Here is a 24,566-nt window from a genome sequence, read left to right as displayed (position 1 = left end):
CAGATCTGCCTCTTAAGGCTTATCCAGGCAATCAGTTCAAAGCCCGTGAAGCTTTACAGGATACTCTTGCAGGTCTCAGGTGATACCCATTCCGCACGGACCGGTTCTCCCCTGCTTTATTATTTTTGGTCTCAGTCATCTACACAAGTGCATTAAAAGGGAGCACTTGGCTTGCAAAAGGAGGATTTTCCCAGGAGCCGAAACTTGGTCTAAGGAACAGATGTAAATAAGCTCCTTGTCCCGTTCCCTCTGGAGCAAGTGCAACTGAAGTCTCAAGGCAAAGTCTGAAGACTTCCTGCTTTGGAGGTGGGGGTGAAATTGCTATAGGGATTCTGTGTCTTTATCTTGTCAGTTTCAGCCCCTCTTTGCAAGTTGGTCCCTGGGCCTAGAGTCTGAACAAGGCTTAGGCTGCCAGCTCTTGCTCGTCAGTGATGTAATGAGAATACCTAATATTTGTGAAACCACACTCCAGACACCAAATTGCACTGTTTTCTCTAGCTAGGGAAAGCAACACACTTTCCCAGTAACTAACTAGAAAAACACAGGATTCTTCAACCACAATCATTTCTATGAGGAAAGAGATCCTGTGTGACAAATTAGCAAAAACTATGGAAGTATTACTATAAAGTGATCCGCTGGAGGGTCTTCTAGGTTTAAAATGTGCCTCTTGAGAATTAGACAGATTCTGGAAATCATCCAGTGTTTAATTTCAAAAATTAAAAATGCTGATTATCAAGCCTGTCGGGAAGTATCACTGTAGCCAAGTCCACCCTTTCCCCTAATTCCATATGTAGAATCAATTTATGATCAGTTGGTATTGAGAGATACAGTCCACACATATTCAAAGCCATTCACTTTGTTACCATTTCAGAAGTCCAGTAGCCTAGCCCTGGCACTAAAAACAAGCTATGGGACTAATCCTTGTCTCTTAGTGTAACTATTCTTGATGATTCTACCATGGGATATAATGTAGATAGTAATGTGTGACAGTAATGTTTTCATGTAACCCATGTTATATCCAATATCTGTGCAACAATCTCTGCAGTAATTCCTCCCGGGGGCAGGAATAAGTACAGGAGGACCTCGTTATTCACAAGTCCAGCACTCATAGTTTCATATATCCGTGGTCGGGTAATTAGCACCTGACCTCGGTATACGTGGAAGAAACCGGGGGGGAGGGAGAGTTAAACCTTAGTATCTGCAGGTCAGAGATGGCCGGAAATTACCTCAGAGGTCATTTTAAGCCACCATTTTATGATTTTTAAAAATGGGTCAAAACCAGCTATTTTCAGCCAATTTTTGGAATTGTAGACTACTTGGGGGCATTGTTGGGCATTTTGGGGGGACACCTATTTTCAGTCAATTTTGGGCAGTCTGGGAATCTAACCCCTGGATTCCCATAGCCCTCATGATCGATCATTCCTGGATTCACTATCTGCGCCCCCCCACACACACACACTGTGGAATGGAACCCCCATGAATAACAGGGTTTTCCTATATCATATTAAAATACTAAAAGGCTCTTATGGCAGGGAAGGAAAAGCATCTATTGCTAAAAACAGTGAGACCATCTCATCTTTACAACAAAATGTGGCACATACAATCTAAAACTTTCATAATAACTAGGGATGTGTAACACCTTTGGACATTGAAATGTTTCAGCTCAAAATGAGTCATTTAGAGTGTTTCAAACTCAAAACAAAATGCCCTTTAAATAAAGGGCCTGTTTTGAGCTCGGTACAAAACAACCCCATTTCGATTCAAAACATTTTGATATTTTGAGCACCATTTTGGAGGCCTGTTCTTCCCTTGCTGATTAGTTTTCTGGCACTGGCTTCTGATTGGCTTGCAATCTCCTTCTTGTTTCTTGGTTGATGTGTTGTCATACAAATCAAGTGTTGTCACAGAAAACTGTGCCCCTATTGGCTGGGGGGAGGGAGGGAGGAACACGAAGGAGGAAATTTCAAAATGTATCAAGGGAACTGGGAGACAGAGAGAGCCCCTATAGTGTGCCTCTCTTGAAAAAGATACCTCAGAGTTTTATTTATGGTAATTTTATTCTGTTTTATATTATTTTTAGGTTTTGGCTGCTCTTTAAGTGATAAACCAACCTGAGATTTTAGAAGGGGCAGTATATAAATGTGTTAAATAAATAAAACAAATAAATCAGGAGAGGAGGAAGGAAGGTAGGTTTGATTTTGTTTTGTTTTCTAAGCACTGAGTATAATATGTTGTGCTATTGCTCCTGTAGCTATCTGGTTTTGCTGGATCTCAGATTGACAAAGGTAGAATGTGAGTGTCTGCCTTCCTTGAGTTGTGGTTTGTTTTGTTTGTGATATAGTGTTATAGCCAGAAATGGACAGTGGCAGCTTTCTCTCTCTCTCTCTCTCTCTCTCTCTCTCTGATATTTCCTGGTAGTTACTGTGATGAGCTCTATGTCCAGCCTTGAGACTTACTTGTGCTTCACTCTGCTCTGCATTGCAAGGTGTATCAGTCTAAATGTGGCTGAAGTTGTTTTAGTTGAGCTTATGGCTATGCTTGCTACTGTGGCAGGTGTTGCAATGCTATCAAGTAAGGAGTCGTAAGTGTGTGTGTGAGAGCAACTTGTGCCAATGATGTTACTGCAGCTCAGGCACTGTGGCTGGCAGTGGATTATGGGTCAGTGGTTCTTCTTTGGCCATTTTCGTATTGTCTTTGAAATGTGCGTTCTATGTTGGGAGGGACAGATTCCCTTTTATGGTGTGCTTCTGCACTGTTTTTCAAGGCAGGGTTGAAAAATGCATTGCAAACTGTGAATGCAGCTTGTCCCGGTTATAGGAAGCAATGCAAAATGGCCAAAACATCTTGCTGCAAAATGGGTAAGCAGGTGATTTCTAACAAATTTCAAACCTTTCGCCCTATAGGATCGGGGGGGGGGGGCGTTGGGGAAAGGTTAAAATTTTGTTTAAAATTGCCCACTTGCCCATTCCTTTTGTGGGTTGGGTGGTAGATAGCATCCATTGTGCCCTACCATACAACCCACTTTGTTGTCCTTAGGTGCTACCCATGGGGAGCAATGGGATGTTTTTATTTTTCCCATTGTTTCCTATGGCTGAAACACTTGAAATTTTTTTAGTTTGTTCCATCGAAACAGCCACTTCAGGCACTGTTTCAACAAGACATTTTGGCCATTTTGCATTGTTAGAAACAAAACAAAATCCACTTCATGCACATCCCAAGCTTCAATGACAACTCCTATCAGCCTCATCTACAATTGATGGGAGTTGCAGTTCAGCAACATTTAGAGGCCCCCAGGTTGGGAACCACTGACTAAAGCATATTGTTCTACCACTTAGCTATATTTTAACGCAATTTCATCCAATACAACTGCTTTCTTATTTTAACCATGAGCGGAATATAAGTGGAACATTTGGGAAGGGATCAAAAATCACAAATAAAATGCCACAAATTATAGTTGTATACCTCAGGTTACCTCTTCGTGTAAAAGCATACTATTCGACATTCACATAAATTTGTAATTTAAATACATTACTGGCCTTGAAAAGAGACTTTGAGACTTATTTGTTTGGTCTGGCCTTCCAGGGTTTTTAAATTGTGTTAAGCTGTTTGAATTGTTTGAATTTTATGGTTTTAAGTTGATTTTGAAATTATTATATTTTGGATAATTTTGGGGGTAAAATGCCCAGAGCCATTGGATGGGGCAGTGTAGAAATGTATCAATACATACATACATACATACATACATACAAGGCAGATTTAGAGCTTCATCTACATTAAAAGTCCCTAAGCTGTCATATTCATTGCCCCCTCTAACAATTGATTAGCTGACATTTGACTAAATTTTACTAGATTTATTAGAGAATATTACTAGCAATGCTTTCTGCCAGCTCCCAGGAGCCCCCCCCCACCGCCGCTTGTGTTCTCTGCTTGGAGAGCTCACTCTTGACATGCTCAGGAGCCTCACAGCATCGTGAGTTCTCTCTTTGTAGCACATTGGGATAGGTCACTTTGTTGACAGTGGGCCAGTCACCCCTAGATTTGGCTACTAACAAGCAAATTGGACAGGGGAGCAGATGCATGCTCTCCCTATGTGGGACACCCTAAGTAGGCCCCAGAAGTTAACTAAAGCAGGTTAACTTTCAGCCAAGGCCACTCTTCACTCGAACCTTCCTTGGCCCCTCCCCTCCTTTCGCAAAGAATAGCAGCAAGCTAATGTGCCAGTTAACTCAGCAGGAAGGATGCAAATAAGGCTCGCAGAAGTAATTCTCCCCCCTCACAAAAGAGGTTGAGTCAGTGATAAGGACTTCAAGATTCACCCATTGAAAGTACTGATTGGGTAATTGGACTCTCCGTCCATACAGATTATCCTTCTCACGTCTATGCACTCTGTACTCATGACAGTCAGCCTTGGCTTGCCTCAGCAATTCCCACATTGTTACACTCAGGAAGAGCTATCAGCAACAATGGGATCCTTGCAGGTTCCACCCAACACACCTATTCAACAAACAAGGTCAATTGGAATGTTCCCCCAGGACTTGAATTGGAGTATATCTGGCCCCAATTCCATGATCCAATGTACTCTTTGCGTACCATCTTCCCTGCAATCACCAGCTGCATGGGTGATTTTTACTGTTCACAGGCCATCTCACCAGACTGTTTTCAGTTCTTTGTGGTTCAGTTCTTTCTCCAGACCAGCTTTCTTGCCCAGCCTGATCTGCCCAGTCTTCCTTGCAAAGATAGGAAGCTGGTTCAATGGAGGAAGCACCCTCATGAACTCATGTCTCTAAATTAGCCCCTCCGGTCTCTCTGCACCTGCTTTTGCCCAAGCTGTCCCCAAGGAATGAGGTCCTTTGGTTTTTCCAGGAGCCCTGAGGTCCCTCCACCCAGATCAGGTGATATGAATGTTTGCCCCTTGCTGGGCCCAACTCTATCCCTACTCTCCTTTCTTAAATCCAGCCACCTCCTTCTCTAAAAGCCTCTTTCTCTTGCCTGCCTTGGAATTTATACAGTTAGGACTTTAAGCTAAAATGCCTCTTTGCAATTCTTGAATAGAATTGCTCTAACCACACATTTCCTTCTGCTGTACCCCTCCCTTCAATATAGACTTTCTTTTGGTTTTCAAAACTTAAACCTTGCCTCAGTCTAATCATTTCTTGGGTCCACAACTTTGTGTAAATTTACTTCTGACGTGGAACTGTTCTTTTCTGAGCTAATTTCCCCACGCAAGCCCGAACGCAATTTTGGGGGTGTTTACCAATCACCCCGGGGCAGCTCTATTAACAAGGAAGTCCTATTGAAATGTGGCAGTCCTTTAGCCTACTCCCTGCGTGGTATTATTGAGAGATTTAGTCAGAATGTCAGCCAGTTAAATTTAGTTAGGTGTTTCCATATGCAGATTACTTTCTTAAAAACAAAGTCCTCCTACTGATATTCTGCCCTATATTAACTGAATTTATACAAAGAGTTCTAACATATTTGCTGTGAATCTCTGCCTCAAGGACAAGCTGCAACTTTGGTAGAGGGATTTTCCAGGTGGACATGGCACAGGAGTATTGTTAAACCCCTTCTCATCGCACACCACATTCCTGGGGTGGATTGCGGGGCACATAATAAAATTTTAAAGATAAAAGAACCACCTCCACCCATCTTGTACTGATGGGTTTAATGTCATATGTAGTTTGGCACTGAGTGTAATACTTTTCTATGAACCCTTATATTATTTGTTGGGTGCCAGAAAATAGATTTTTAATTCTCCCTCAACTTCAACTGCCAGACCCCAAGGCAGATTCCGGTGGTAACTCCAGAAAGAATCAGAATCAGCTCTTATAAACAAAATTGTCGATATTTTCTGCAAAACTGAAAGGTGAATACACATTGTCTTATTAATCAATAAGCCATATCATCTGCTAAGAACAACTCATAGTCAATTCCAAGACAACTAACTGGGTAACTTCTGTCTCCCTCTCCCACAACTCTTCTGAGGCATTCATTCCACCTACCTCGGCATGGTTGCCTCCTCCCATGGAAGGAGGATTCTCTTCAAATTTCAGTCCCCTCATGCGTTTACCGGGATTCTAGCTACTTAAACTGGGAGTTTTTACCACTTGAAGGACCCAGTCACCTGTGGGCTCCAGCCATGTGGGGAAGAATTTGAATAAATGTATGAGGAAGATTGTGCTTTTGCCTATCAAGATATAGCAGATTAGCAGAATCAGACTTATAAAGTTTGGGAATTTGGATGCTGTAATTTTGTTTGGTGGGGCTGCTGGGGTCCAATTGTTCTTTCTCCTATTCTGAGGCACAAAGAAAGGATGTTGATCATTACACTTTTATTTTGTCTGACAGTGGAGGAAATAGAAAGTTGGAGCTTGTTGATATTGCCGGAACTCTAGTGACCTTTTCTCAGGGGGCTGTTTGGCCTCAGATACCAATGTACAAAATTATCTCAGCTTCTGCAACAGAGGAACTTTGGAGGAAAAGATCTAGAGAGACAAGAGAACTGGATTGGAAAAAGGATTTTAAAACAGTCCAGCCAAATTCTTCCTGCCACGAAACAATGTGTATAGATGCAATCCTGAAAAACTGGATTGATTCAGCAAAGAGTATTTGGGTACCTTAAAGACAAATAGATTTATTGTCCCTCCCCTGCTCTCAAACAATCCCTTTTGCAAATCTTTGTTGTGGAAGTACAGCTGGGTTGGGCTATATCTCAGCTCCTAGCGTCAACCCTTTTCCTGTGGGTGGGAGTCTGTTTTTTTTAAAACATGTTTGGGAAGGAGAAGGCAGTGCAGCTTGGCTGCCCAGACTGTTCTTGTCCATACAGGTGTGCATAACTCACAGGAATGCCAGACAAACCTGAGTCACAGATAGCCACCCCGCCTCTGCCCACACACACACACACACACACACACCTGAGCTAAAATAAAACTGTCTCTTTCAACTTCACTTGCCTGAGTGCTGCTCCCACTGCTGCTACGCAACCACTCCATATGCCCCTGCTGAAAGAAAGTCAGCCAGAGGGAGCTCTAAAGCGCAGCAGCAGCATAAAAAGAAAAAAAGGTGGAAGTCAACATTTCATCAAGAGGAACGAGGATCCCTGCAGAGGTATGTCACATTCGTGAACTCTCCTTCCTTCCAGAGGATTTCAGCTTGGCATCTAAAGCAAAACAGGAATTTAAGAGGGGAAGGAGTGGGGTGGTAGTCAGGAAAAACGAACACTACATTTGGAAATGGCAATGAAGCAGTGAAGTTCCCCCTCCCACTGACTCTAGAGGAATTTCTTGGCTTGGTGTGTGGGTGACTGCTATTTGGATTGCTGCACAGGATTTGGACTTTGAATCAGACCCAGTGCTAATGAGGTTTGTGGAATTAATTCATTTCTGCTCTCGGCTATTGAGCTGGCTTTTCTTTCTTTCTTTGCTGATCGATTAACTAGAGGAAACAGTTAAATGAGTCATAGGACTTCTCATACAGGTAGGCGCCAAGCAGATGAGGTGTGTGCCATGGTTTTCAGTGGGTGCTTGTATATACTTTAAACTTTGTGATGTGCTGTCTCTTGTCTTTGCACTGCATGAACCTGGCACAAGTTGTTGATCAGCCAGTTTGATGTTCCAGAGCTGGGATTTTTTTTCCTGGAAATCAGTTTGTTTAAAAAAAGAAATAACTGTACTCTGTCCATAATACCCACCCCCAATTCTTTCGCGCACACACACACACACACACACACACACACACACACACAGAGTACTGATATGAAACATTCATTATGAAATCAAAAAGAAAATAGCTCAAAGCCTTAATGATTTGTGCCTCCCTATCTCTCTAAGAGAAAGTTAAATTGTGCCAAGAAGGGAGAACTGACACCTCTTTTGTACGTTTTCTGTGCTTTTAACAACTGCACAACAGGCAGAAATGCAAACTGTGAAGCATATCCTGCCATTGTGTGATGCATGATGAGATGGTTTTCAACTTTTTAATTTCTGCCTGTCACACAACTGTTACATTTCTTAAAGGCACAGGAGAACTTCCGCTTTTAAAAAGGTGGCAACTCTCTTAATGAGACAGCAGAAAGAAATATGTTTTCATAAAATTAACAACCTATCAAATGTTCATGCTTCACACACAGACTAAAGCTACCTATCTACATCCAGGAACTCAGGCTGGGAATGTTTAAACTCATGATGCAATTGTTTAATTGAAGATAGAATATTTGCTCTGATCGTCAGAGCAAATTTTTGAAGTCTGAGCTCTCAGTTTGATGTAGCATGTTCATCCAGAAAGGCAGTTGAATGAAGGATTTAATAAGGCAGTCAGTGTGTGTATGACGAGGCTTTTAAAAGCATTGTCTGAATGTGAGAATAAGGAATAGTTTAAAATAGGAAAAACAGTAGACATGAAGTTGAGTGACAAGTAAATCTGTAAAGGGTAGAAGATAAGATGGGGGGGCAGATGTAACATAATAGATTAATTGTACAGAAATTGTACGGTAATTCAGAAGCCTGACCATGACTCACCAGAATTCAAGCTCAGAATTTTGATTCAGTGCTAGAGTGCAGCCTTGGGGCATGTAAAGAAGCAATAAAAAGAATGCCTCTGGACCTGTTGTGTAGTGCCTTTTCCTTCACCACTAAGCAGCCCACACACACCTGGGATTAGGGAGCCAGGCATCCAGGCTGGTGTGCCATTTTGGATTCCAGTAGGGGCTGTTACAAATGCCTTATATCTTAGTTACCACATTAAATTCTGATTTCTCTCTCTCTCACACACACACACGTAGATTATGCCTCAGAATAACTGCAGCAATTTATCAACACAGAACAAAAAGCAGTCATTTGCTGAAGCAAAGAGATTGTTTGTTTAGTACATGAGCCCATTTAATTTTTAACAGTGGCCACATCCACTGTGCAGAACCTGTCTGAGAGATAAAACACAATGGAAGGGAGAACTGTATCCCACCACTCCCTAAATGATGCCCTCCTTCCCTGATACCTAACACCTCTCCGAGTGCATTAGCCACTGGGTTAGGAGCACCAGCAAATGTGGCATATTCCTAACATGGGACTTTTGCACACTGCTCCCCCACTTGCATACCTACCTACACACACACACACACACACACACACACACACACACACACACACACACACACAATATCCATCTAGTTAGTATGTACTCTTTGACTCACTAACAATAGGAAGAATCCCATAATGGGAGTATATTTGTCACATGAAAGGAGGGAGAGCGATAGCAAACAGAATGGATATTTAGAGAGGCCATTTATGGGCACTGATTGGTGCTACGGGGCAGAAAATCTGCCAAAGACATAGGTGGTCATTCATTCTGGAAAGAGAATAAAGGCGGCGGGGGGGGGAGTAGACTGGAAGGAGTAATGGGATTAGATCATCTGAAACCTCTGGGTTAAGGTGTTTGGGTTTTCTGCTATATCTATAAGAAAGAAAGACTCTTTCCTCTTTGTTGGGGCCACTTCACACTGGTTTTACTTCCCTTGCTAGTAGTGCTGTTCATGCCTCTCAGTCTCTTAAAACGAGGGCTGGACTTGGCCAAATGTTTCGTGCTTGAAAGGTTGGGACGGGCCTGAAATAGTTATACTATTTGAGTACCCAGAATGTTGGGGGCAATATGCTAAATCATTGTAAACCGCTTAGAGAGCTCCGGCTATAGAGCGGTATATAAATGTAAGTGCTATTGCTATTGCTATTGCTATACTGTAGTGGGGAGAGAGAACAAAATCACTGTCATATGGATGAAGATATCCCAATGCATCCTGTGTTCAGCACAATATGATAGGAAGGGCATATTGGTACTGCCCTTTTACAGCCTGTTGTGGGTGGCGGGGGCAGTCTGAAGATTAATGGAGTGAGACTGAAGCACAGCATTTATAATGGAGAGGTAAAAGGAGTGCAACAACTCAGTCAGGAGCTCAGGATAATAGACAGTGTTATCTGTAGAGAAGTGCACGGGCTTCTCTGTTTTCAAGAAACTTCCTGTTCTTGCAAGCACTTCCCGAGATGCACCTGCACCCTCCCCCTGCACCCTCCCCCATGCAGCTCCACTGAGAAAAAGGCTGGTTATGGTCGTATCCTACCTATGAACTGTATCTATTCAGTAATGCCCACTACTGTTGTGTGCTGAGTTTGCACTTTATACTTGAGCCATGTGCCTGTTCTGCTGGCAAAATATTAGGCGTCTTGCTTTAGCATGAGATCTGCCCAGTTGCAAGTATAGGATGAGATGTTAAATTCTGCAAAATTATAGACCTCAGGAGTTAGAATTTGTGTTCTGGGATATGTGATGCCTAATAAGATAAGAGATTGCTGGTCCACTCGATCTTCTGTTCTCTATTGTCTATAGAAAAAAGTTGGCAGGGCTTGGATTAGAATAGTAGATGACATGAATCTTTGTAAACAGCCAAATTCCTTTTCATTTCTTCAGGTGAGTACAGGGAGTTTTGAGTTAGAGACATTCTGATTTGTCTGCTTTTAAATACCTGCATGTGAAGATTACCAAGGGATGGCAAGGAAGGGTAGTGCTGGTCTGGGATCACTTTCCATCTGTGTCTATTCGGAATAATTTCATTTGAGGGGTGTGGCACTTTTGATGCCTTAATTTTTAGGCAAGGAAGTCTACTACCAAAATGAAACATACGTACACATACTTTCATATGTTGTTCCTCTATTATCTTTGCCTCTACCTTCCTGCCTTCCCTCTGTTGCCTTTTAGATTGTAAACTCCTCAGGACAAGGGCTTTTTTTGATATGCACACTGATGGCACTATAGAAATAAAATAAATAATAATAATCCATCCTGACCTGGAATGCTCTCTGTTGATCTGTTCACAGTAAATCACCACAGTTGTGCAGGCAACCAGCAAACAGCTTGTTCTGTTGCCTGAAAACTCATTCATCCACTTTCTGCTCCCTGTGCTATTCCTAGTGGAAACTTAATATACTGTGAGAGAGGGTCTTCTCGCATGTGGTGTCTCTAACATCAACTCTGATGTTCTTGTTTTGTTCATATCGAATTTTATTGTATTAAATCTAAGGAAAGTATCTGGGATATAAGAGTGTGGATTTTTAAACAGTGAGACATGGAACACTGAAGTTCACGTCTGTACGTCAAAACGTCTGTTCTTTATTTGCAGTTTTTAATTTTCTTTTAATCTACAGAACAAAAAGGTCTGGAGAGAAGAATTTACTGTATTTGTTTACTTTAAAATGTATGCCATCCTGAGACTCATGCTATTAAAGGGCAGCTTTAACACCAATCTATCCACCCAACAGTCAATACAGCTATTTTCATGTCCTTTATCAAGTTGCTCCTTTCATCCCGTTTTAACCTCACATTTTTTTCTGCAGTTCCTCCTGTTGTGTACAGTGGAGTTGGCTCTAAATCAGTGCAACGTAGTAGGCATTAAGGACTGAAGAGAGGCACTAGATAATCTGTAGGCAGCTTTTGTTAAAGGTTTAGAAAACAGCAATGTTTTCAACAATTGCTGAAAAGCAAGGCTTCAAGACTTTTTGTGGATAAGGATGAGGCTCCTGGCTGCACTTGGCAGTTTCCAACCTTCTCCATAGACTCATTCCCCTATCTGTATATATCATTCACAACTCCCCACCCCCAATGTTCAGTAATTCCCAACCTTTCCTTCTCTGCTCCTGACAAAACAAACTGGGACAAAAAAAACCAAAACCCAAATGTTGCAAAAGGGGGGGAAATGCGACTGGACCAAACCACACAGGTCAGCAGAGAAACAGGTCAGTGAAGGAGGCTAATGCATGAGATGAATAGCTTAGGATGAAATGAGACATGATGTGACAGATCTGTCATCAGATGGGATATCTGATCTGCAGTGTACCTGATGCTTCCCCTTCTATGACTAATAGTAGCTGGGAGAGATTTAAACTGGTGAAATGGTGGGAGAAAAGGGTTAAAACAACAACAACAACAACAACAACAACAAAACACCCTCCTCCTGTGCCAAGAACCCAGTCCAAATCTAAACTTATACCACATCTGCTTTTAAACAAACAAAAAGGTCCCAGGAGATCCAATCACAGATCTTCACGTTATGTCTACCTGGAGATCTGTGATTGGACGCTCTCAACACTTGTATTTTCCTACAACTGGCCAGGATACTAGTCCTCCTACATTCTAGTGATACCATAAAGTTGAATGTGTTCCCCAATAAGTTGCATGGGGACTGAGCTGATTTCATAGAATAAAAGAAAGAGGTAAAATCAAACAGTCATGTTAGTACCTTTAACTAGGCCAACATCTGTAGATGTAATATATGTAAACTTCTAAGCATCACAGAACACTGTCCTGTGTGTTCTACTTGATGAAGAGCTTTATGTAATCTGAAAGACTGCATACTCTTTCTCCAACTATTAAAGCAAAATAATATCTTAACGGCTTGAGAGTTGTGATTCTACTTAGATGTATAGCCTATCCTATTTTAAGGATTCAGAGCCATGAGCCTTCACAAACTAGCAATCAGGGAGCACTAGGAAGAGGGCATGGATATTATATCAGACGTGGGAAATAGCAGACAATGATAAAAAAATCAAAAACTCTTCTATAGTGGCGAGGACCAAGGTGTTGAGAGAACCTGAATTCCTTAGGTCCTGTGTGCTCTGAATCCCAACTGAGCTTTCAAGGATGAACAGAGAGGTGTGTGGGCCTTGCAAATACATGCAGAGGGGTGTGTGCACAAACTCAGATTGTCCAGCAGCTGAGCAAAGCCACCGCAGAGCGACAGAAAAGGTCTAAAGACGGGCAGGGAGGGGAGGGGCACAAACACACTGAATCCTTTCATATCTTCTGGGATTTGAATATAACAAAAGAGCCGTTGTATCACTGTCTTGTTGTAGTACTGGCTGATTCTTGCAGGCATAAGGAAGAGTTCATCTTGCAAGTTTAACGGCCCTAATCAAAGTACAAAAGCCAAAATTCTGAGGGAGACAGAGGAAGAAAGGATATGTAAGTGGGGGCAGGAGATGGATATGCTTCCTGAATATGCAAGTGGGGACAGCAGATGGCATTTATTTCATTATAAACTTTTTTGGTCTTTTCTTTCTATCTTGTTCTCTTTTCATTCAGTCTTTGAGCACTGTGTCACAGGTTTATGTTGAAATCACAATTTAATATTGTCATCACAATTTAATTTTTCTGGTGATGTCACAAACATGTATACATGAACATTTGTCCTCTTCTAATTCCACTACCATCATCTTTTATACAGTACTAGTATGTGTAAGCCCGTTGTAATAACGGGCTCTAGTGGGTGGTGGTGGTTCCCGCTGTCGCCTCACCCGCCTCGGGCGCACTCCTTGGGCCGACACCTCCGCCGCCGCCTCGGGCGCTCTCTCCGCCCGCCGTTTCTTGTGGCGGCGGCCGCCGCCATCGGAGCCAGTCGCCCCGCCACGGCCACCGCCTCCTTGGCCCACACTCCTTTGGCCGAGGCCGCGGCTCCGCCGCCGCCTCGGCCGCACTCTCCGCCCGCCGCTTCTGCTCCTTCTGGTTTCCCGTGGCGGCGGCCGCCGCCATCGGGGCCAGTCGCCCACCAGCAGCCGGGTCCAACATGGCCGCCCATCTCCGCGCATGCCCAGAACGGGCGAAAAAGACACGGGCGGCACGGACGCACGCCCAAGGCTTTTATGGGTAAGGATAGGGACATGGTGGAACCTGGATACAGTATTTCATTTTCAGTAATGGCAATAATGCATATCAAGTGTTGTGTGAATGTAAGCCATCTTCCAGTCGGGTCTGAAATCAAATTTAAATTGAGATGTACCACAATTCAGTCATACCTAAGAGCCACCTGAGGGCCTATGGAGTGTTCTAAATGCTACCCGTAAAATTTTGTTTTTGAAAGATCTTATCAGATTAAAAACAAACAAGATTTGCAGCCCACCATTGATTTTAGAAATGAATAGCACTGTGTACAATATTTTCCACATGTTATTCTCACAACAACCCTGTGAGCTGGGCTGAGAGTTAACAAGTTGTTCAATGCCAGCCGATTAACTTTATGGCGAAGCAGAGGTTTGAACCCAGATCTTTTTAGTCCAAGTACAATAGTCCACAACTCCAGGCTGGAAGTAGCTTTTGAACTTGCAAGGAAAGGCACAGAACCAGCTTTCTTATCCAGTGGCACAAATGGCCAGCCTACAGCAGCCCTGTGGTCTTGTCCTCCAAGAAACGTCTCTGCACGTAGCCAAGTAAAAGTAGCTCTTTGGCTCATGTTGGCTAGGCCTTGGTTCAGTCTGATCTACAGCTAGAACTAGCAAGATGCAATGGGTTTGAGTCTGATAGTGCCACTGAGATACTATGAAGTGTGGCAGTTTGTATGCTGTGCCATGTTAAATTTATTCTGATTGCAAGTACTAAATACAGTTGGTCGTATTTACATAGTTTAGAATGTCACCCATCCTTTCTAAACTTCAACTGTGAACAAGTTGTTCTAGTAAGAACTAATCAACTTACTTGCCTTTCACTGTCTCTACAACTGGACTAAATTTGGTTCAAATCAAGGTCCACAAGTTAGATCTCTTGCACCTCAAATGTTCATGCATCCGCCATCTTGGATCAGGGTGGATGACATTACAGACTACACCATTGAGGTGTCCCTGTGTGTCACTCACTACAACTGTACCAAATTTGGTTCAAATCGGTTAGACAGTCCTCAAATTAGTGCACTTGCACCTCAAAAGTTCACATGTCCACCATCTTGTTTTGGGGTGGATGACATAATCACAAACTACACTATTGGGGCATCCCTATGTGTCCCAACAGCTGCAGCAATTTTGGTTCAAATCGGTTAAGCAGTTCACAAGTTAGCCCACTTATGCCTCAAAAGTTTACGCATCTGCCTCCATCTTGAATCCATGTGAATGACATCATCACAAACTATGCTGTTGAGGTGTCCCTGTGTGTCAGTCACTGCAACTGTACCCAATTTGGTTCACATGGGTTAGGCAGTCCACAAATTAGCCCGCTTGCTCCTCAGATGTTAATGCAGCCGCCATCTTGAATTGGAGTGGGTGACATCATCACACACCACACCATTTGGGATCCCTATGTGTCCCTACAGCTGTAGCGAATTTGGTTCAAATTGGTTATGCGGTTCACAAGTTAGCCCACTTGAGCCTCAAAAGTTTACATGTCCGCCATCTTGGATCGGGGTGGATGACATCATCACAAACTACACCGTTGAGGTGTCCCTGTGTGTCTCTACAACTGTACCCCATTTGTTTCATATTGGTCCAGGCGGTGCGAAGTTGATAGGGGGACTCACACACACACAGAATGCCGGGTGATCTCATAAGCCTACTGGAAAGTAGGCTAAAAATAAAGATAATGGTTAAGTGACAGTCTGGACTGCCAACATTCATAGACATTTATATATAAATTTTATTTGGATCAGGTCAAGCTTGCAAAGTCAATCCGGTCTTTAGAACTGGCAGACTTTTCTTGTACAGTACCTCTTGCCCAGTACAACCTCCTGTGTGGCGGTATTCTTTCTTTAAGTACAGAAAAGGTGCCGACAAGAAGAAGCCTGAACTTTAAACTCTGCTTTATATTCGGCCTTACCCTGATCTCATGGAAGAGTGAAAGTTAAATTGCTAGTATTTCCGTGCTGTTTAGCCTCACTTTATCACAATAGTCTATTGGGGTACAACATGGTCATCAAAATGTTTTCAGAGTGTTCCTGAGACCAAGGAAGGGGGCATGGAATCCCAAACAATATTCTAAATCTTCGAACTTCAGGTCAAGGCAGGCAGAAAAATAAAAATAAAACGTACATGTTCTTTTTTCTCCATACACAGACGGAGAAAGGGAAGCTCCTTATGAGCACCTCCTATGAGCACCAGTTTCACTTTTATTTATTTATTATTTATTTATTTATTTGATTTCTATACCGCCCTTCCAAAAATGGCTCAGGGTGGTTTAAATAGAGAAATAATACATAAATAAGATGGATCCCTGTCCCCAAAGGGCTCACAATCTAAAAAGAAACATGATAGACACCAGCAACAGTCACTGGAGGTACTGTGCTAGGGTGGATAGGGCCAGTTACTCTCCCCCTGCTAAATAAAGAGAATCACCACATTAAAAGGTGCCTCATTGCCAAGTTAGCAGGGGTTAACAGGGGTTAACTTTCTTTTAAGAAACAGGTCTGCAATATTATATTACATATACCAAGGTCTGCATCTCATTTGAAATGTGAGAATGGTCATGGCAGTGTCTCTTTTTGGCCCAAATAAATGCATATGGAAGCCTATCACTACACTTATTCAAAAGATATGCTTGGGCAAAATTATTCGTGCTGATAGCATTGCTATAATTATGGAGTATGAAAACAAGATATCGGATAAAGACAAGAAATGCACTGCTTTGCACTTTTTAATCTTGAATGTTTCCATGGGCCTTTGTATCTTATTGAATCTTGTCCTCTGCTACTGAATCACTTCTGCACACTCACACACCTCTACAGTCTAAAATGCCATCCCTGCTCCCAATTAAAGTCAGTGTAATGGTTTTTGAAAAATCTTAGAACCTGTTCCCCCCCACCCCCTTGATGGCTTGTTTGCCATCATGTCTTTTCCACTGGAAATTAGGTCTAAGGGCTTATTCCAATATAATACTGTACACATCCTGGGGTGTAGCTATAATTGAGCGAAAGGGTTTCAAAGAACCCAGGGGCCCCACTCCAGCTCCACCCCTCCCTATTTTCTTCATTATCCCCCTCACCCTGGGGGCCGCCAGAGAGAGGGATGAACATGGACCCCCTCTTCCATAGCTACGCCCCTGTACACACCGGTTTTATATCCTCGGAGCTTAATAAGTGCTAGTCATAAAGAAGATCAGATGAATCCATCCATCATCATGTCTACTCAATGTGATGATTTCAGCTCTGGACCAAGTTCATGTCATCTAGATTTTACATGACTATCAAGAAACCCAAGGAGTGAAAACTAGTGCTAGAGCCTCCTAAAGCTGCCTGGGAGCTGTGGGAAGAACTCGTGTGATCTCTAGGTTGGAAGCTAAAATAAAGTTTTGTATTGGGTTTTGGAGGTTTTTTGCACCTGATGCTTCCCCTTCTATGGCTAATAGCAGCAGGGTTCATTTGTTTTTTAAATATATGTGACATGTGACAAGCTATGGTGTCATTCTGCTGAACACTCTTTATTTAGCAGGGGCAGAGTAACTGGCCCTATCCACCCCCAGCACAGTATCTCCAGTGACTGTTGCTGGTGTCTATCTTGTGTTTCTTTTTAGAATGTGAGCCCTTTGGGGACAGGGATCCATCTTATTTATTTATTATTTCTCTGTGTAAGCCACCCTGAGCCATTTTTGGAAGAGCAGTATAGAAATCAAATTCATCATCATCATCATCATCCAATTGCTAATGGGATGACATTGCAAAAGGTCCTCTTAGAACTAGTGCAAGTGCCTCTTTTGCAGACATCTCCTTGCATTAAACAAAAGAGTTTTACTCTTGTCTTGGCTATGCACTCATTCTGCCTGAAGTATTATGTGAGGAATGCCAATATAAAGCTACACATCAATTACAATATATTAGCCAAGCAAAGTTAAAGCTGGTGACCAAAAAAAAAATTGTTTGTACCCATTTGATTTTTCAGTATGTGTACAGCACTTGTTCTAGTGTTAGATGGAAGAACAGCAAGCAATTTCCAACAAGTTTGAGAGATTTCGTCTTAAGCAGTATTTGGAAGAAGGCCAGAGCCTGTGAGAAAACATGACAAAAGCAAAAATCAAAACATTCCTGAGCTGCAGTTGCTTTCCTTATTAGATCTCTTCTTTCCCCTTCTTTGTCCTCAGGCTTACAGATGATTTGGGCTTCAAGTATATTTGATTTGCAACTGGTATCATTCTTGAAATACCTGGGGTGGTTTTGTGATTTTGTGTAGCAATTTTTTCATCTAAACCAGCCGTGTGACTATAAGCTATGTTAAATGGAAATAGTTTATTCCTCTGGTGGCTTCCTATACTGCTGATTGTATGATTTAGCATGAATTCAAAACTGAAAGACACAAGCCCTTCACAAACAAGGGACACAGCTGGGCAGAATTTTGTGCAAAAATGCCTTAGTCCATTTGGACTGTGCTAGGCTTGCCATCTGAAGAGCTCCAAAATAAAGAACAGGAGGGACACCTGGTGGGCGGGAAGGCTGCTTAAACTCACCTTCCCCCCCAGATGAGCGATTTCATGTTCCTAAGAGTGCAGACTGCGCTCCCAGACAAGCAGTGCTGCATGGTGCCGCATGAAGCTCCAGAGGCTAGGACAATGCATCCCGTTCTCCAGGAATCCCACAATGCACTGTGCATTGGGGTATTCCTCTGATGCCCATCTAGGTGCCCATCTCTGTGTGCGGCTGGGCTGGAAGCAGACGAGCAAGTAGCCAGGGTTAAGTAGCAGGGAGTGCAAGTAGCAGGGAATGCAACCCCTGCTAACTGGGCAAAGAGGCACCATTTTACCGTGGTGATTCTCTTAATTTAGCAGGGGGAGAGTAATTGGCCCTATCCACCCCCAGCACAGTACTTCCAGTGACTGTTGCTGGTGTGTGTCTTATGTTTCTTTTTAGATTGTGAGCCCTTTGGGGACAGGGAGCCATCTTATTTATTATTTCTCTGTGTAAACCGCTTTGGAAACTCATGTTGAAAAGCGATATATAAATATTTGTTGCTGTTGTTAACCTCGGCTAACAGCCGGGCTTAAAAGCCAGGCTAGATGGCACTGCCCTGCTGGGATAGGGTCCCATCGTGGTGGTTCTCATGCGCAGTTAACCTAGCCTGGGTTAGATGGCGTGTGAGAATAGCCTCACTGTGAGATCTTAATAAAATGACATTATGTGTGTCCGTCAGAACATGAAGAATAATTTATTAGTTCCTACCTAACCCCCCAAATAAATGGGCATTTTAAACAAATTTTAACCTAAAGAATCACTGGCCCATAACATCATTGGCACAGGTTGCTCTTTCACAGACAATTATGACTCCTTATTTCCTAGCATTGCAACAACTGCCACAGCAACACCCTTAGCAGCAAGCATAGCTATATGTTCAACTAGAGCAACTTTCTCCTCCCTCCCCGCACCAAAGGGGGCACAGTTGACCATGACAACACTTGATTTGTAAGAAGCCACCCAGAAGCAAGGAGATTGCAAGCCAGTGCCAGAAAACCAATCAGCAAGGGGGAAACAGACCTCCAAGATGACACTTGAAATGTTTCAAATCAAAATGGGGTTTTGCTTTGAGCTTGAAACAGGTCCTTTGCTTAAAGGGTGTTTTGTTTTGAGCTTGAAAAACTCGAGACGGCCCATTTCGAGTTAAAATATTTTGCACATCACTAGTATAAAGAAGCTTCCTATGTTCATATGAGAGAATCAGAGCCACATCCTCCTCCCTTGGTCCAATACTGGGAATAAGCCTAACTGAACAGAAAATTGTCTTGAGCTACAGAACATAGTAAAGCAAGGCTTAAAGATATTTTCCCTCATACTTGTGTTCCATGATGTCATGTAAAAAAAATACACCGCTTTATATATACCGGTAACCAAAGCAAACATGAATAAAGTACTCATGGCTGCCCCATCATGTCTAGCCCAGCCCTCAGGCGGCAGTCCTATGCATGTGTATGTGGAAGTGTGGAGGAACAGGCCTCTGCTCCTTCTAACCTTTTTACTGCTGCCACCAAGTGGATTTTTGGTATGGCTGGGTCCACTACAACAGCCCTTCCAAAACAAAAACAAAAAACTCTCCATGGTGTGGAAAGGCTTATAGGCATGGGATGGAGACAATCAACAAGCTTCTAATTTTTTTAAACAAGACAATTTAGTTTTAGAAAAATTGGTTCAATTAAAACATTACTTTTGCTGTAAAAAAGAATACAAATTCGAAACAGTTATTAACAGAGCAGGTCAGGGAAAATAAAAACTGGAGAAAACAGATCTACTAACTGACTCTCTACTCACTGGTCCCTGCTCAGAGTCCTCTGTGCTTTCTTGTCAGCTTCTGGCTTGCTGGGTGGTTCTGATTACAGCACAAGTCTGGGGCACAATCTAGCCTGGCTCTTGATTTTCTTAGTGATTTCAGTTGGGTCTCATCCTCTAGGAGATGGACTTCCAGGACTCTCTGTCATCTTCAACCTTCAGCTCTGGCTCTCAAGACTCTCTGACTCTCAGGACTCTGTTGGCTTCACTTACGTCCCTCTTGAAACACTCCCAATATATACAGTTTCTCTGGCCCAACGATTTTTTAAGCCATCCAATTAGAACAAACAAACAAAAAATCCCTCCTTTTCTTGAAATCTCTTTTCCCGCCAAAGATCAACTGTCAAAAATGCTAAACCAAAAGTGAAACTACAGAAAAGAATGGACGTTTGGCCCTGCCAGCCTGCCATCCTCCTCCATGCACAGGGATTTGCAAGCACAGAAATCCTATTTAAAACAATGCAGAGGTTTTTAGGAATCTAACACAGTTCATTTACCAGGGCTTATTTACATGAAGAGGTTTGGAAATATTAATATATTACCAGCAGAACCTGCACAGAGCATCTGTGCACTAGGACTTTGTTGCGCTCTATGCCCCCCGCCACAGCCCCTGCTTTATTGCTTACTGTCAGCCACCCACCCACTCTCAGCTGCCTCCTCCCCGCCTCTCACTCTCTCCCTCTCCCCTTGCCACTTGCTTGCTCACTCGCCCCCTCCCTGCCCACTTGCTCACTCACCCTCCCCCCACTGCTCACTCACCCCCTCCCCACAGCTCGTTCACTTGCTCGCCCCCTCCCTGCTCACTAACTCACTCATCGCCCCTCCTCGCTCACTCATACTTGTAGAAGATTTTTGTACTTTTCCAATAGAAAACAAAAAGAGTTTCCCTGGGATTCCACCCCAAGCCCAAGGGGGTTTAAGCTCTGCTGATAAGCGGGTGTTGGTGGCAGCCATTTTTGAACCTACCAAAAATGCAGAAGAGTTTTAGGCCAGGCAGCTCAGCAGGGATGATTCAGTATTTCCTTCTCTCACATGAGCTACCTCAGAGACAAAGGCTTTAATCCGCTACAACAATACACTACAGGGGCTTATTTACAGAAACCCAAGAGGTCTAGGCCTCGTTCCTCCACAGGAAGTAAGACCCATACTGAAACTGGACTCTTTCTGAGTAAACATGTTTAAAAGCATTTGAGTGTCAACACTGTGCAAGCTATTCCCTCATACTCCATAATAGTGACCTTTCTTAAACAGCTGGTTGTGAAGACAAACACAAAATGAAAAAGTACATAACCATTTTTCCTAAGTCCTCCATAAAAACATGCCTGTGACAATGACATAAAAGACCTTCCCCACAGATGTTCTCATTGTACATAAGGTGTGAAGTTTCTCTAGCTACTTCTTAATTTTTTAAAATCACTGTTTACTTTGCAAATGCAAGGAATAGTTTCCTCTTTCTATAGCATTCTTGCAACTGGAGAAGTCAGATCTGACCTCAGTCATTCATGCATCCAGATTGGACTACCGCAATGCGCTCTATGTGGGGCTGCCCTTGAAGACTGTTCAGAAGCTTCAGCTGGTCCAGAATGCTGCTGCAAGGATGCTTGTGGGCACAAGTCGCTTCATAAGTATCACACCCATCCTGCAGCAGCTTCATTGGTTACCAGTCTATTTCTGGGCTAGATTCAAGGTGCTGGTCTTGACCTTTAAAGCCCTACACCGCTGGGGGCCTGGGTACCTGTTGAACCACATTCGCCCATATTAACCTGCCAGGGCCCTCTGCTCATCATCTCAGGCTCTTCTCATGGCGCCGCCATTAACAGAGGCGCCGCCACTAACAGAGATCCAGTTAGCGGGGACTAGAGACAGTACCTTTTCAGTTGTGGCCCCTCGGCTTTGGAATGCCCTCCCTGAAGAGCCTCACCATACTTCCTCCCTCAGTGTTTTTTAAAAAAAACAACTAAGAACAAATCTTTTGAAAGAGACTTTTTAATGCTCAGTTTTTGGTTATATCTGGTAGGTTCTTTAGTTTTTAGTTTTTGTAATTCTCAATATTTAGCTTTTAAAATAACTTTTAATTTGAAAGTGATTGTGGTTTTTAACTTGACTTTTAACCTGTTTACTTAATTTGGTTACTTTTATTGTATATTGTATCTATTTTATTGTTGTGAGCCGCCCCGAGCAGTAGTGTACTGGAGGGGCGGGGTATTCATATTTTAAATAAATAAAGTAAAATAAATAATGAATGGTGGTTTCACCATGCAGAGGCCTGGCTCGTAAGGAAAGAGATGCCATGAAAGATATCTGGATGGGACTCATCCAGGCTGTTAGATCCAAAGATTCTGCCATGTTTTGGCGTCTTACAAAGCACTCTCCCAGCTATGGTCCAAATCACTTGGATTGTTATATTCACCCAGGGATCTGGGAGAAATACTTTCACAACCTATACAAAGACCCTGCTGCTGTTTGCAGAAGCTCCGCCTGTGTCATTGAGGATACTCCATGGGCTCCAGGGTCAACTTCAGAGAGCCACAGTCTAGTTGCCCAATTAAGACCGGGGAAGGCTCCAGCGAAGGACCTTATTCCACTGGAGGCTGTTAAAAAATAATCTGGACAATTACAAACCCATCAGTTTGCTAAATACTATTAGCAAACTTTATGTGAGACACCTATACAGGAAACGTAGGGATTGGCTGGAACAGGAAAATCTTCTTGCTGAGGAACAAGTGGGCTTCAGGGAAGGGTGCTCCACTATCGATCAGTGCCTAGTTCTACAGCACCTCATCGGGAAATACTCTTGCAGGGTGGTTTTAGAAGAGCTCTGAGGGCCCTGATGCTGCACTGCAGGGAGGACTGCCTGTAAATCTACAAAATTAAAATTATGGCCTTCACCAGGAGGCCCAAGATCCACTCTTGGTGGATTGAGGGGCATAAGATTGAACAAGTTGCACACTTCAAATACTTGGGAGTAGTTTTTCATTCTGGCCGCTCTGGGAAAGCTCATGGAGAACATGTGGCTTAAATGCCCAGAGAAGCTCCTCTGCCATTCTCAAATTCCTGCGGACAAGAAGAGGCCATTATGTACCTGCAGCTCTTGAACTGTTCACACCAAAGTCACTAGCTCAGCTGCTCTATGGTGCTCAATTCAGCCCCTTCCCCAACATTGCAACTTTGGAACTTGTACAATCTAAATTCCTGTGGGCAGCACTCCCAAGTATTGAGATGCGTCTCCAATGCCACTCTGTGCCTGGAGATAGGCCTGATCAAGATGGAGGCTAGGGTGTGGATGGCCAGCCTCTGTTATTGGCTCAGGCTATGCTTATGCCCAATTGGTCTTGCCCCACTAACCCTATGCGATGATCACCAATCTACAGTATCTGGATTCAGACAATTGAGACAAAAATAGCTACCCTGGACCTTTCCCCCTTGACCTTGCTCAGCAAGTGCTACGATCAGGCAAAAGCAACCATCAAGCAGCGCATTATACACACTGAGTGCCAAACCGATCTCAGCAGGGTCCCAAAATTTCATATCAGTGATGGGCTTAGATATTCGACTTCTCCAGCAGCATATCCCACCCAACTAGAGGTTCCAAAGCACAGAAGGGCGTTCACTTTGGCTCGCTGTCATGGCCTCCCTTCAGCAGTGCTAGAAGGCCGTTATAGAAGGACCACATTTGCAGATCGACTATGCCCCTGTGGCCTAGGGCAGATTGAAACTACTGTGCATGTCCTCCTCTGCTGCTTGTTCTATAGAGACATTCGCGCCTCCCTCATCCTTCCATTGCTAAGCAAGTATCCAGGTTGTCTGAGCCAGTTCTGCAGCTCCTTGCTACTCTCTGACTCTAAGCCTGCCATCACATATTGTGTCACCAGGGACTGTGCGGCTGCAGTCAGCATTCATTGGCGGATGACAGGCAGCGAGTCCTATCAGCCTTAATCTGACGGTTGGTGACTTTGGGCAGGCCCTACAATTGCTCACGTGCCTCCCTTTTTAGTGTTCCTTATCTTTAATCTGGCTGTTTTCCAGTTTTATTACTCAGGCTTTTATGTACTTCTGTCTTTTAACTTTATTACATCCATTTTATTCCCCCCCCCCGTTTTATGCCTTTCATCCATTTTTATGACTTTTACTATTTCTCAGGCTTTTAGGTGTATTATCTACTTTTTTTTTTAGTATTTTTAGTCATTTTAGTATTAATATGTACCATTTTATATGCAATCACTTTTTATCTACTCTCACTTTTAACATGTAATCACCCTTATACTTTATGCTGGTCTATGACCATAATAAAGATTGGTTGACTGAACCGTGCAGAGGTGCACCTAGGTAATGTTGGAGCCTGGACCTAAAGGCCTTTGGAGGCCCTCCTGCCTGCTGGAGGCCTCCACTCCACCACTGCAAGTTAAGCATCATCTCCCTACACACACACACACACCCCGTGACATACTCGTGTGTCCCCACTCCCCGCCCCTTCTCGAAAGCACCCGGCACAGCACAGGTAATAATCACACTCTGTATCCAGCTTCTCCTT

At 43.2% G+C, this 24,566-nt stretch overlaps 1 protein-coding gene across 2 annotated transcripts in view; it reads left to right on the top strand.

The window, feature by feature from the left end:
• Positions 1–6,860: 6,860 nt before the first annotated feature.
• Positions 6,861–24,566, top strand: part of ITGB4 (integrin subunit beta 4) — a 123,037-nt gene continuing 105,331 nt past the window's right edge. Inside the window, exon 1 of one of the 2 annotated variants that reach the window (XM_053293898.1) lies at positions 6,861–7,104. Coding sequence is in view for 1 of the 2 variants with exons in the window: in XM_053293896.1 (XP_053149871.1) it covers positions 7,354–7,358 (5 nt within the window). In the remaining variant the exon portion in view is untranslated. Of the gene's footprint in view, positions 7,105–7,223; positions 7,359–24,566 lie in introns of those variants that run through there. The other variant, XM_053293896.1, reaches the window with a different exon arrangement.

Source organism: Hemicordylus capensis, chromosome 2, assembly GCF_027244095.1.
Source record: "Hemicordylus capensis ecotype Gifberg chromosome 2, rHemCap1.1.pri, whole genome shotgun sequence".
NCBI lineage: Eukaryota > Metazoa > Chordata > Lepidosauria > Squamata > Cordylidae > Hemicordylus > Hemicordylus capensis.
The sequence above is the reverse complement of the archived record's forward strand: the minus strand, read 5'-3'. Positions and strand labels throughout refer to the sequence as shown.